The 14878-nt window shown below is 47.0% G+C and overlaps 1 protein-coding gene across 2 annotated transcripts in view; it reads right to left on the bottom strand.

The window, feature by feature from the left end:
• Positions 1-14671, bottom strand: part of STK39 (serine/threonine kinase 39) — a 362307-nt gene extending 347636 nt beyond the window's left edge. The window contains exon 1 of one of the 2 annotated variants that reach the window (XM_083153899.1): positions 14138-14671. In XM_083153899.1, the coding sequence (XP_083010025.1) occupies positions 14138-14237 (100 nt within the window). In that variant the 5' untranslated portion in view covers positions 14238-14671. The remainder of the gene's footprint in view (positions 1-14137) is intronic. The other variant, XM_083153898.1, reaches the window with a different exon arrangement.
• Positions 14672-14878: the final 207 nt, after the last annotated feature.

The raw sequence follows: 14878 nt of genomic DNA, 5'->3' as shown, positions 1-14878 counted from the left end.
CCCCAGCTTCTATGGACTGCTTCAGCAGCAGCCCATAGAAGCTAAATCACGGTCCTGGTGACTGTACACGCGATGACAGACACTGCCGCCCATAAGTAAGAACCGCCACTGGTAACACACACATAAGTTACTATAAAAATACAAGTTCCTTTTCCTAGTGAACGCTTAAATGCACACAACCAGCATATTCCCCCTTTGCCAGAGCCGAATTTCCCATTAGGCACGTGAGGCACGTGCCTAGGGGCGGCACATGTTTGGGGGCGGCACTTGGATGCCTGTGATGGTACTGTCAGCCCAAAATGTACCAATAACTGCAAAATATCCACTGTACTGTACTATATTCCATCTTAAATAGAGTGTAAATGGATAGGACATGCAGATACTGCCCCTGTAACTGTCCTACTTAGTAAATATGTATTCATAATAAAAGAACATGTCACAGTTAGTGGCTTTTTTAAAAAATAAATCCATTATATTGGCTGTTTTCAAATGAGAGCTTATAAGTAATCAATAAAAATAATACAATTAGGCGGGGGGGGGGGGGGATTATTGTAGTGCCTAGGGGCACCCATATCCCTAAATCCGCCCCTGCCCTTTGCCCAATGTTTCATTAAAAATCCCTAATTACAAAGATTGGGAATCTATTTTTCTCAAGTCTCACAAGAGCTCTGTTTGTATTCAAGTCAGGGAAACCCAATATAAAATTATTATGCAGTGTATCACAATCAAGAAACTGAGGGGCAGATTTATTAAGCTCGGTGAAGTGATAAAGTGTCAGGTTTTTTTATCACCGACCAATTATTTCCTAACTGTGAAGTTACAGTCTTGGTTTGAAAAATGACAGGTAGGATCTGATTGGCCGGTGATAAAAACCAGACAGTTTATCACTTCACCGAGCTTAATAAATCTACCACTAAGTCCTCAAATTGGGACTGTCCTGTCTGTATCTGGGAAGCTGGGAGGGATCCTATGGAAGAAATTTAATAGGATGGGAGATTCAGAAAGTGAGAGATTTGGTAAGAAATCTTCAGGGTTTTTTTTAAAGCGGCAATCATTTACACGGCAAAACCAGTTTGATTTTGCAGTGTAAATGATTGCCGCTTTAAAAAAACTGGAGAATTTTTACCAAATCTCTCACTTTCTAAATCTCTCATCCTAATAAATTCCCGGTACTTATGTAATATCTGGACTCCCGTTTTTCTTGTGAGATTGCGTCCCCTCGCGGGGCTCGCTGCGCTCACCACGCTTCGGGCACGGTGGCTCGCTGCGCTCGCCACACTATATAAAATCAACTCCATGCGTAGTTGGAAAAATGGGGTGCATTTAACATGGGAGTCCAGATAATACATAAGTACCAAACTTCCCCCTGAATATTTAGCAAATTCTTGCTTTTGTTATTTTAAATAAATATGAACAGGTAAACACTTAATAAGTATACTACTTGATGGTAGACATAGCATATATCCACAGTTACATACAATTATATATATAAAGTACTTTCAAACTTGAGGGGCAAAATGAACATAAATTATTACTTTTTTAAGCAATTTATTATTCATAACAGTACTTGTTTCCTAGCACGGCGCCCCTGATTTCCATCGCAGACCAGCGCATCGCATCCTGATGGGTGCTTACATTGTTAAATGCATCCCCATTGTCAACGCCACCCCCACTATCAATGCCAACCCAAAGCGTGGCAGGCGCAGCGAGCCCGCAAGGGGCGGCGTTATGCGTCCTCCGACCTATTCATACCCCCACTATCTACGTCCTCTGACCTTTTCATACCCCCATGGGTAGCGAGGCAGCGAGCCCCGCAAGAGGACACAGATTACTTAACATGTATTCCGCTGCGCTCGCCACGCTTCGGGCTCGGTGGCTCACTGCGCTCGTCACAAATCTAAAATCAACTCCTTGCCGACTTGGATAGTGGGGGTATGAAAAGGTCGAAGGACGCGTACCGCCGCCCCTCATGGGCTTGCTGCACTCGCCACGCTTCGGGTTGGCGTTGATAGTAGGGGTTGCCTGGACAACAGGGGTGCATTTAACATTGTAAGTACCCATCAGGGTTGTACAATTAAAAATTGCATCACATCGCATGCCATTTGCTGGCATGCGATGCTATGCGATATTTAATTGTACATTCAGGGTCATTTTCCGGAATATCGCACCGCATACCTTATGGCATGGTATGTGATGGGTACTGTGCTAGGAAACAAGTACCTTCATAACTGTTTTCCTTCACTTTTTTTTTTTTTTAAGTTTTATTTCCTTGTCTATGCCCAACAGACACTACATTGTCATTTGGCCAATGTCAACAGTGCAAAGAAACCTGATGTCATCAGGTTTGTGATCCTGTGTAAGTCAGCTATATATGTAGAACACCTTACACCTAGCATATGTTACATGTTGCTAGAGAATATATACCCTTGCTTACAAACAGTATAGAGCAGGGGTGGCCAAACCTGTCCTCAAGATCTACCAACGGTGCATCTTTTCCAGGCAACCTGTGGCTCTATAGTAGGAATGAATGCAGCAGGTTTTAAAACGTGACAGTTAGTAATGACTACAGCTGTGCACCAGCTAGGTAACTTGGAAAACGTGGACCGTTGGTAGATCTCGAGGACCGGTTTGGCCAACCCTGGTATAGAGGTTTTAATGTTAATCTAAACTTTGCATATTTACAAGAATAAATACATAAGTAACATGTCTTTAATCATATATATTTTTGCTGTAAAGTCTTTAGCTGTCGCATACTGTATATGACACATTCATCCAAGCACTGCCACTGCTAGACAGCCATGAATGTAACTGCTATATGTGTGCAGGTACCTATTGTGGCCAATTGAAGTGTTTTATACAGTTTGCAGCTATTATAAAAAATAAAGGGAAATTATGTTTACAATTAAAGAATTTAAGTCTCTTATTTCTCACAATCTGCATTTTTAATGAACATTTTTACTGGAATTTAGCAATAATCTCTTGTACTGTAGAAAAACAGGCTCCAATTAATGCCCTTCCAGGCAAAGAGCAGGAAGCAGAGTGATACTGTAACTTCCACTTACGATATCACTCTGCTTTTGGGTTCAGCATTGGCGCTTGTAATGTATGTGCACAGCTAGTGATCCGCGCATATGCCATGCACGTGCACAGCTAGTGGTCTGCGCATATGTCATGCACGTGCACAGCTAGTGGTCAGCGCAGATGTAATAAACGTGCACAGCTAGCGGTCCGCGCATATGTCATGCCCATGCACAGATAGTGGTCCGCGCATATGTCATGCACGTGCACAGCTAGTGGTCCGCGCATATGTCATGCACGTGCACAGCTAGTGGTCAGTGCATATGGAATGCACGTGCACAGCTAGTGGTCCGCGCATATGTAATAAACGTGCACAGCTAGCGGTCCACGCATAAGTCATGCACATGCACAGCTAGTGGTCAGCGCATATGTCATGTACTTGCACAGCTAGCGGTCCACGCATAAGTCATGCACATGCACAGCTAGTGGTCAGCGCATATGTCATGTACTTGCACAGCTAGTGGTCCGCGCATATGTCATGCACGTGCACAGCTAGTGGTCTGCGCATATGTCATGCACGTGCACAGCTAGTGGTCAGTGCATATGGAATGCACATGCACAGCTAGTGGTCAGCGCATGTGTAATAAACGTGCACAGCTAGTGGTCAGCGCATATGTCATGAACGTGCACAGCTAGTGGTCAGCGCATATGTCATACACGTGCACAGCTAGTGGTCAGCGCATATGTCATGTACTTGCACAGCTAGTGGTCCGCGCATATGTCATGCACATGCACAGCTAGTGGTCCGCACATATGTCATGCACGTGCACAGCTTGTGGTCAGTGCATATGGAATGCACATGCACAGCTAGTGGTCCGCGCATATGTAATAAACGTGCACAGCTAGTGGTCAGCGCATATGTCATGAACGTGCATAGCTAGTGGTCAGCGCATATGTAATAAACGTGCACAGCTAGTGGTCAGCGCATATGTCATGAACGTGCACGGCTAGTGGTCAGCGCATATGTCATGCATGTGCACAGCTAGTGGTCAGCGCATATGTCATACACGTGCACAGCTAGTGGTCAGCGCATATGTCATACACGTGCACAGCTAGTGGTCAGCGCATATGTCATGAACGTGCACAGCTAGTGGTCAGCGCATATGTCATACACGTGCACAGCTAGTGGTCCGCGCATATGTAATAAACGTGCACAACTAGTGGTCAGCGCATATGTCATGCACGTGCACAGCTAGTGGTCCGCGCATATGTCATGCACGTGCACAGCTAGTGGTCCGCGCATATGTCATGCACGTGCACAGCTAGTGGTCAGTGCATATGGAATGCACATGCACAGCTAGTGGTCCGCGCATATGTCATGAACGTGCACAGCTAGTGGTCAGCGCATATGTCATGAACGTGCACAGCTAGTGGTCAGTGCATATGTCATGCACGTGCACAGCTAGTGGTCAGCGTATATGTCATACACAGCTAGTGGTCCGCACGTATGTAATAAACATGCGCAGCTAGTGGTCAGCGCATATGTCATGCATGTGCACAGCTAGTGGTCCGCGCATATGTAATAAACATGCACAGCTAGTGGTCAGTGCATATGTCATGCACGTGCACAGCTAGTGGTCAGCGCATATGTCATGAACGTGCACAGCTAGTGGTCAGCACATATGTCATACACGTGCACAGCTAGTGGTCAGCGCATATGTCATACACGTGCCCAGCTAGTGGTCAGCGCATATGGAATGCACATGCACAGCTAGTGGTCAGCGCATATGTCATGAACGTGCACAGCTAGTGGTCAGCGCATATGTCATACATGTACATAGCTAGTGGTCCGCGCATATGTAATAAACGTGCACAGCTTGTGGTCAGCGCATATGTCATGCACGTGCACAGCTAGTGGTCCGCGCATATTAATAAACGTGCACAGATAGTGTTCAGCGCATATGTCATGCACGTGCACAGCTAGTGGTCAGCGCATATGTCATACATGTGCACAGCTAGTGGTCAGCGCATATGTCATACACGTGCACAGCTAGTGGTCAGCGCATATGTCATGCACGTGCACAGCTAGTGGTCAGCGCATATGTCATGAACGTGCACAGCAAGTGGTCAGCGCATATGTCATGCACGTGCACAGCTAGTGGTCCGCGCATATGTAATAAACGTGCACAGCTAGTGGTCAGCGCATATGTCATGCACGTGCACAGCTAGTGGTCAGCGCATATGTCATATATGTGCACAGCTAGTGGTCAGCACATATGTCATACACGTGTACAGCTAGTGGTCCGCGCATTTGGAATGCACATGCACAGCTAGTGGTCAGCGCATATGTCATGCACGTGCACAGCTAGTGGTCAGTGCATATGTCATACACATGCACAGCTAGTGGTCCGCACATATGTAATAAACGTGCATAGCTAGTGGTCAGCGCATATGTCATGCACGTGCACAGCTAGTGGTCAGCGCATATGTCATGAACGTGCACAGCTAGTGGTCAGTGCATATGTCATACATGTGCACAGCTAGTGGTCAGTGCATATGTCATGAACGTGCACAGCTAGTGGTCAGCGCATATGTCATACATGTGCACAGCTAGTGGTCAGCGCATGTGTCATACACGTGCACAGCTAGTGGTCAGCGCATATGTCATGCACGTGCACAGCTAGTGGTCAGAGATTATGTCATGCACGTGCACAGCTAGTGGTCAGCGCATATGTCATGCACGTGCACAGCTAGTGGTCAGCGCAAATGTCATGCATGTGCACAGCTACTTTCTTGAGTCGATATGTGCCGACAGGTTGTATTTCATGCCCTATGGTATGGTGGGAGAATAGAACAGGGTGCCGAGCATAGCAAGGCACTGTACCTAAAGCATGGCGGGCACAGCGGGACACTTATATGGTGTCCATGTCGACTGTGTCGACATTGGGGACAAAAAACATGAAACCTTCATCTTGATTTTTCACTGTCCATCTTCCCAATGTCGTCTTAATGCTTTTGTCGACATTCCGACCCTGTAGACCTGGACCAATTCAACCTATTTCAGGTGTCGACCTAGGGCCTGTGGACTTGTGTGGAAAACCCAATGCATGTCAACCTAAATTGGGTCAATACAAACCCCTGGGTTCCACATTGTACTGCATATACAGAACCATTTTCAGACGGTATCAGCAGCCGGACCCAAGGTCATAGACATCTATGGTGGCTTTTTTGTGGTAGAGAATGGAGGAACTGTGACAGATACTGAGATATCTGCTGAAGTTCCTCCTACTTACATCCTGGGAATCCTTAACAACAGTATCGCACAAACATTATTTAACAAATGCAGAGCATTTATGTTCTATTAGTGCACAAATTGTGCTCGATAATCAGGATCCCGACAGTCAGTATACCGACATCAGAATCCCGACTGCCGGTGCCAGGGGGGCGAGCGCAAAGAAGCCCCATGCGGGCTCGGTGACACGCTTCACTCGCCACAGGTTCTATTCTCCCTTCTGGGGGTCATGGACCCCCAGAAGGGAGAATAAGCACCTGTCAGTCGGGATCACCCTGTCGGAGCACCGGCAGTCAGGATTCTGATGTCGGTATACTGATTGTCGGGATCCCGATTGTTGAGCAGTCATCCGGCACCCTTCCATTATTAAACAGATGTTTAATAGCAGACAATACATATGCATGGCAGAAAAGGACACATTAGTCTGCCTGAGGGTGATAACAGTGTGGGAGAACCGTTAATGGCCATTTACAAGCTATATTAAACTAATATAATTTACAGACATAAGACGTTTATGCAAATGACTGTTGTTTTTTCAGTAAGATCATGAGATAAGTTGAAATGATCTGTTTTATATCAAATCAAGCTCCATTACACTAATATTGGCAGAGTTCCCTTTACACATCAGCATATCCTTACTTATGTTTGCTTATTTTGGCTTTTTTGCATTATGTCCTAAGGCTGATTAATGCATTACTCGCAAAGATAGATTCCAGTTTAACCCAAATAATACAATTGATTTGCTGTTCTAAAGATAGTCCCTGCTCCAGTGTCATCACACCCACTGCACCCAGTGCTGCTGCACCCAGTGCTGTCCCTGCTTCAGTGTCATCACACCCACTGCACCCAGTCCTGTCCCTGCTACAGTGTATTCACACCCACTGCACCCAGTCCTGTCCCTGCTACAGTGTATTCACACCCAGTGCTGTCCCTGCTCCAGTGTCATCACACCCACTGCACCCAGTCCTGTCCCTGCTACAGTGTCATCACACCCACTGCACCCAGTCCTGTCCCTGCTACAGTGTCATCACACTCACTGCACCGTGCTGTCCCTGCTCCAGTGTCATCACACTCACTGCACCCAGTGCTGTCCCTGCTCCAGTGTCATCACACTCACTGCACCCAGTGCTGTCCCTGCTTCAGTGTCATCACACTGCTACAGTCTCAGGGGCAAACGCAGGATTTTCAGAAGGGGGTTTCTAGAGGGGTGGAGCAAAGCACGGAGATGGACACTTAGATGACCCAGTATACGCAGAGTCAGTTAATGTATTATAGATAGACCAAATGTATATAAATAATAATAATAAAAAAAAATGGTACTTATGTAGTATCTGGGCGCCCGATTTTAAAATCGGGTCGGAAAAATCGCATTGAATCGCATCGAATCGCACCCGATATCGCATGCGACCTGATGCGATTTCCCATAGGATTCAATGTTAACATAGTCCTGTTCATTTCCCCACTATCTAAGTGGGCATAGAGTTGATTCTATAAAGCATGGCGAGCAACCGAGCCGGAAGCGTGGCGAGCGCAGCGTGCCCGAAGCGTGGCGAGCGCAGCGAGCCCTGCAAGGGGCTGCGGATTACGTAAAATGTTTTCACGCTTCGGGCTCGGTGGCTCGCTGCGTTCGCCATGCTTTATAAAATCAACTCTATGCCCACTTGGATAGTGGGGAAATGAACAGGACTATGTTAACATTGAATCCTATGCAAAATCGCATCGAATCGCATGCGATATTGGATGCGATTTGATGAGATTTTGCCGAAAATCGCGTCAAATCGCATCTGATTGTATGCCTTAAGGCAGGGGTTCCCAATCTTTTTTTAATCACGGCACCCTAGAGTATAAGAATTTTTTTTGCGGCACCCCTAGGCCAAATTTATTTTAATTAGATTGGATTTATATGCGATTCTTAAGGTGCCCACAGACGCTACAATTATCGAATGCGTTTTGTACTTTTTAAGCACAAATTGCATCTTATGTACAATTATTGGATGGTGTTTATGGGCTTGTGCGATGCTGTATGTCTAAAATTGTATGTCTAAAAAAGTACGTGCTGCACGTACTTTTTAGACTACATCTGAAATTTAACATTACAAACATGGGTTCGTCACATCGCATCGCATGCATCCAAGTGCACATCTCATAGCAAGCTGGAAGAAAAATTGTATAGAACCATTGTACAGACAAAAACGCATAGCACAGTACAATTGTAGCGTCTGTGGGCACCTTAAGGGTCAGTTATGTGGAAAAGGGCAGGAATTGCTTCTATTTGTACACATTTTATGATTGGCAGCCGCCAGCACTGGTTTTGCTTATAAATAATTAACCATTAATAATTTGAGTTGGTCCTGGACTACCAACCCAGGGCACCCCTGCATGTGTCCCGAGGCACCCCAGGGAGCCACGGCGCACAGTTTGGGAACCACTGCCTTAAGATAAGGCATACAATCAGAAAATCGGCAGCCCAGATACTACATAAGTACCAAAAAAATATGTATACATATTTATACACACACACACACATATATATTATACACATACATATACATACAGGGGTGTCAGCAGCAGTGTAGACCCCTGGGCATAGCAATGTATTAGGGCCCCTACCGATCCTCCAGCGGTAGGGGTGGGTGAAGCTTTGATGTCCCGCGGGTGGTAGGGGGTATTATATCAACCACTCACCATGTAGGGCCTGGATCAGTAATTTCCACTAATTACCCCTTTACTGCACAGATGGTGGGAGATGAGGTGGGAGAAGGGGGCATTGGGCTGAATGAAGGGGCCCTGATACATAACTTCCAGGGTGGTAGAGGATATTTAATATGCAAAGGAGGGGTGTATAGTGGAGTGGGCTTATTATTCATAATTTTCTGGTGGGAGGACAGCTTGCTTGACTGCATAATCTCCAGATTTTAATGGAACTAGGGGATCAGAGTTCAGGAGGCAGAGCAATCTGCCAACTAGTATATAAAACTATATACCAGGTGTGTGGAGCTGGAGCAGTAACCAGCTGCTGGAAGGCCGATATCTCTGGTTCTGGGAACAGTAGAGACAAGCTACTAGTGTCCATCAAAGGGGGAGTGGCCCAGCTTTTGGAATATTCCCTCAGAAAAACTCGAAGTTAGACTGAACCTGAAATATCTGACTGGGAAGAGCAATTAATAGGCTTGGATGGGGACCACTACTTTGAAGTCAGATATCTCTGGTTCCCAAGGGCCGATTTTTACAATTCTTATACCCATGGAAAGAGGGGACCCTCAGCTTTCAGCCTAGGACCCTTAGACTCCTGGGGGGGTTTCTGGGTACTCAGAAACCCCCCCTGCGTGCGCTACTGTCTAGATTTGGGATATGGCCATTGGGTCACCAGCATAATGGTCCACATGCATTTAAGTCAACATAACTTAATATCGACATGCATTTGGGGCAACATAGGTTTGGTCGACAGGGTCATTAGGTCGACATGGGTACGGTTGACATGGTCATTATGTCGACATTTTTTTATACTGTTTTCTGAGCCAACATGTGCTGACAGGGGGCATGCCCTACCATCCACTAGGGCGTAGTGGGATAATAAAATAGTGTGCGAGGCGAGCCACCATGCCTGAAGTATGGCGAGCGCAGCAAACCATGCGAGGGGACGCGGTGCTACGTTTTAGTGTTTATGTTGACTGTGTTGACATTCCGGTAAAAAAAAAAAATCATGTCGACTTTTTCAATGTCAATTTCAATGTCGACCTGACCCATGTTGACCTAATGACCCTGTCCACCTAAACTCCTGACAACCATCCTGCATGTAGACCTTAACTAATGTCGACCTAAATGCATGTCGACCTAATGGTGTCGATCTAATACTTGTCGACCATAATTCTGGTGACCTAAGGATCCATACCCCTACATTTTGACTGCATGCTCATATGATCTAAAACGGCGATAGCAACACACAAGCCCGCACATCGGTAGTGTACAAACAGAAGGATTTGTGTTTGATTTCTAAGCGAGCTAGACGATCTCTTAGAAAATAGAAGAAAATCGCCCCATGTACAGTATGTATGCACCATAACAGTTACTGTTACTATATACCATAACTTCATTTAGTGTTGTCCATAGCAACCAATCTGAGCCTGAGATTTTTCTAGCACAGATTAGAAAATGAAAGAAAGCATATGACTGGTTGATGTACACTACCATTTCTTTTTTTTTGTAATAATTGTCCCTATTATAAATTTCCATAGAAGCTAGAAAAATCTCTGATCTGACCGATACCTCATTCAGGAGGGCGTTTTCAGAAACATTTTAACCAGGGTCATTACAAATGGCACAACTTTTTATTGCAAGAAATGATAAAGCGCTTACAGTAAGCGAAGGCAAAACATCTCTGATATTACAAATACTACAGTATCTAGCTTTGCCTTATACATGCACTAAACCTTAATTACTTTAGCAATCTAGAGCCGTATTAGAGTAGAGAAACTAATTGTACAGTACAGTATATACAGCACAGTCGCCAGCTAGCTAAATATAGACTGCTTTGGATCTGGCCTACCAGTCTTCGGGGGATTTAACCCAGGAACAGAAAAGACAATATTTCAAATAAATAGCAATAACCATTTATGCAGCGTTGTTAATTGAACCCTTTGCTTTCCTAGCATCAGCAGGTCCTTTTAGGCAGGAAACAAAGTTAAATGTTTTAGCCTGCAAAAAGGAGTACTTAAAAGAATTCGAGGGGGATACGCATTCTAATTTATGACATACATCTAATTGGTTGCCTGCACTATTCGCTATACTACAGGTTTCTGATGTAACAACCTAACCCCTCTGCTTACATTTAAAAAATGTATTGCGTGTGTGATGCAGAAATACGCCAAACTTAAAATGACAGAAGAGTTAACTAGAAAGTCGCTCTGGGTGCATAGAGCGGGTGCATTACCTGCAAGGAGAACAATACAGTGCCTGACTTTGCATTTTTAAATAGATAGAAATAAATAAATAAATAATGTAAAAATAAAGCCTCTCTGGCTCTCTTGGGCTGTCACAGGATTAATTTACAGATAGGAAGGAGCCTGTCAGCTTAGACTTGACTGTGACTCAAAGGGTTTAAAGGGGAAGAAAAGAGAACATCAAGTGCTGGGTCTGTACCAATATGAAGCTGCAGAAGGCCCCGTGATGCACCAGCTGTATACCCCCCAATGTCTCCAGAAGGCTAAGCATGACCAGGAGCAGGACACTAAAGGCTGGATCCACAGTGAAACTGCCCAGGGGACAGAACTGGGTCTAGTAGGTGTGATCGCACTGGAGCAATGACAGCACAGGGCAAGTTTGTGTGATAACACTTGAGCAGTGACAGCACAAGGCAAGGTGATGACACTGGAGTAGGGACAGCACTGGGTATAGTAGGAGTGATGATGACATTGGAGTAGGGACAGCACTGGGTGTAGTAGGAGTGATGACACTGAAGCAGGGGCAGCACTGGTTGCAGTGGGTGTGATGACATTGTAGCAGGCACAGCACTGACTGTGGTATGAGAGATGCAACTGGACCAGGGACAGCACTGGCTGTGGTAGGAGAGATGAAACTGGAGCAGGGACAGCACTGGGTGCAGTGGCTGTGATGACAATGTAGCAGGGACAGGACTGGATGCAGTGGGTGTGATGACACTGTAACAGGGACAGCACTGGGTGCAGTGGCTGTGATGACACTGTAGCAGGGACAGGACTGGATGCAGTGGGTGTGATGACAATGGACCAGGGACAGCAGAGGGCAAGGTGATGACACTGGAGCAGGGACAGCACTGGGTGCAGAGTGATGACACTGGATCAGGGGAATCAAAGGGCAAGGATGCAGTGGGTGGGATGACACTGGAGCAGAGACAGCACAGGGCAAGGTGATGACATTGGATCAGGGACAGCACAGGGTGCAGTGGGTGTGATGGGTATGGGCTGTTAGGTCGACAGTGTCTAGGTCAACAGTTAAAAGGTCGACCACTATTAGTCTACAGATAAAATGTCAACACATCAAGAAAAGTTAACATGCATTAGGTCAACATGGTCAAAATGTCAACACAAGCAAAAGGTCAACATGAAAAAATGTCAACATGGAAAAAGGTCGACACAAGGTTTTCACTTTTCTTGGTGACATACAGTAGGTATCCAGTGCACAGCATCGAGTGGCATGGCTTTCAGCGCTTGGCACACTATTACATTCTCCCTCTATGCCCACTGGGATGGGTAAGTCAGTTAAAAAAAAAAAAACATGAAAAACTCATGCAGACCTTTTTCCATGTTGACCTTTTGCTTGTGTCAACCTTTTGACCATGTCAACCTAATGCATGTTGACATTTTGCTGTGTCGACCTTTGACCATCAACCAATAGTGGTCGACCTATTGACCATTGACCTAGACACTGTCAACCTATTGACAGCATCATGTGTGATGACACTGGAGCAAGAAGAGCACTGGGCAAGGTGATGTCACTGGAGCAGGAACAGCACTGGGTTCAGTGGGTGTGATGGCACTGGGTATGGATCATTGGGTAGACAGCAACTAGGTCGACATGCATTAAGGTTGACATGACTGAAGGTTGACATGCAGGAAGGTTGACATGACTGAAGGTCGACACAAGCATTAGGTCAACATGGAGAAGGTCGGCAGTCAAAAAGTCGACATGGGGAAGGTCGACAGTAAAAAGGACTGGGGTTTTTCACATTTTTTTGTCCCGAATTTCGACATTGAAAAGTAGCACCACGTCCCCTCGCAGACCTTTTGACTGTTAACCTTCCCCATGTCGACCTTTTGACTGCTGACCTTCCCCATGTTGACCTAATGCTTGTATCGACCTAATGATCTGTCGACCTTCAGTCATGTCGACCTTCCTGCATGTCAAACTTCAGACATGTCAACCTTGTGGTATCGAGCTGTTGTTTGTAGACCTAGTAACCGTATCCCGATGACACTGGAGCAGGGGACAGCACTGGGTGCAGGGGGTGTGATGATACTGGAGCAGGGGACAGCACAGGGTGCAGTGGGTGTGATGATACTGGAGCAGGGACAGCACAGGGTGTGATGACACTGGAACAGGGACAGCACTGGGTGCAGGGGGTGTGAGGACACTGGAGCAGGGACAGCACAGGGTGTGATGACACTGGAACAGGGACAGCACAGGGTGCAGTGGGTGTGATGACACTGGAGCAGGGACAGCACAGGGTGTGATGACACTGGAACAGGGACAGCACAGGGTGCAGTGGGTGTGATGACACTGGAGCAGGGACAGCACTGGGTGCAGTGAGTGTGATGACACTGGAGCAGGGGACAGCACTGGGTGCAGGGTGTGTGATGACTATGGAGCAGGGACAGCATTTGGTGCAGGTGGTGTGATGACACTGGAGCAGGGACAGCACTGGGTGCAGGGGGTGTGATGACACTGGAGCAGGGACAGCACTGGGGTGCAGTGGGTGTGATGACACTGGAGCAGGGACAGCACAGGGTGCAGTGGGTGTGATGACACTGGAGAAGCAGGGACAGCACTGTTAGCAGTGGGTGTGATGACACTAGAGATGGACAGCACTGGGTGCAGTGGGAGTGATTACACTGGAGAAGGGACAGCACTGGGTGCAGGGGGTGTGATGACACTGGAGCAGGGACAGCACAAGACAAGGTTATGATGCAACCAGACGGAACTTCTGCCGCTTACAGCAGCAGCTCTGCAATGTGCAGCATCACTAGAAGGAGGGGGCGCAGAATGCCGGTAGGCCCGAAGCCCCGATGCCACCTGGGTGCCTGATGCCCTGTGACATGTCATAAGAAGAGATAAGAGACAGTATGCACTGACCGATAACCTCCTGGAGCTCGTAGCTGTCTCTGCAGATCGGCCACCCGATGGGCTGCGCTGGGGGCTGGTTGTGCACCGGGGACTCCGTCGGCTCTGCCATGGTGATGAGGAGGGTGATGCTGCTTATGGGCACTAGTTCCACCGGCTGCACTCACTGACTCACTGACAGCCGGGCACAGGAGGGCTGGGGAGGGGAGGGAGGAGGAGGCTGCTTCCTCCTGTGTGACAGCGGCTGGGGGAGGAGGAGGTGCTGCTTCCCGGCCTGGCTGGCTGCGAGCTGACTGCCGCACACTACACATCTATGCGAGACGGGGCACAGCTGCTGGCACCTGCCACTGACTGCTGCCATGGTGAGGGCACCAGGAATACCCCACAGTGCAGCCTCCCCTGGGCACTGGCATACATGGGGTCACACTTCTTGTATAAATATGATCTGGTCCAGGAAGGAGCCAGCACCTCCCTGTACCTGTGGGGACTTCACTTCGGGGAGTGCTTGCTGGGCTGCCCTACAGCCCCCTCCAACTGCCTTCTCCCTGTGATGTCACAGCTGATGCTCTAGTTTAGTTCTTGAAGTTACATCACTGATGTCAGCAGTAATACAGAGAGAGGGGAAACACAAAGCTCTGATGGGGAAATTGCTCAATCAGCTGCTTCTGTCATGTTAAAGACTGCAATGGTGCTATATTGGTTTGTTAGAACTTGGCAAACTCCTGCTCATATGTTACTTTATTTTTTATTTGC

Source organism: Crinia signifera, chromosome 7 (assembly GCF_055691185.1).
Source record: "Crinia signifera chromosome 7, ASM5569118v1, whole genome shotgun sequence".
Taxonomy (NCBI): Eukaryota; Metazoa; Chordata; class Amphibia; order Anura; family Myobatrachidae; genus Crinia; species Crinia signifera.
Note: the sequence above shows the minus strand (reverse complement) of the source record. Positions and strands in the feature narration are given on the sequence as shown.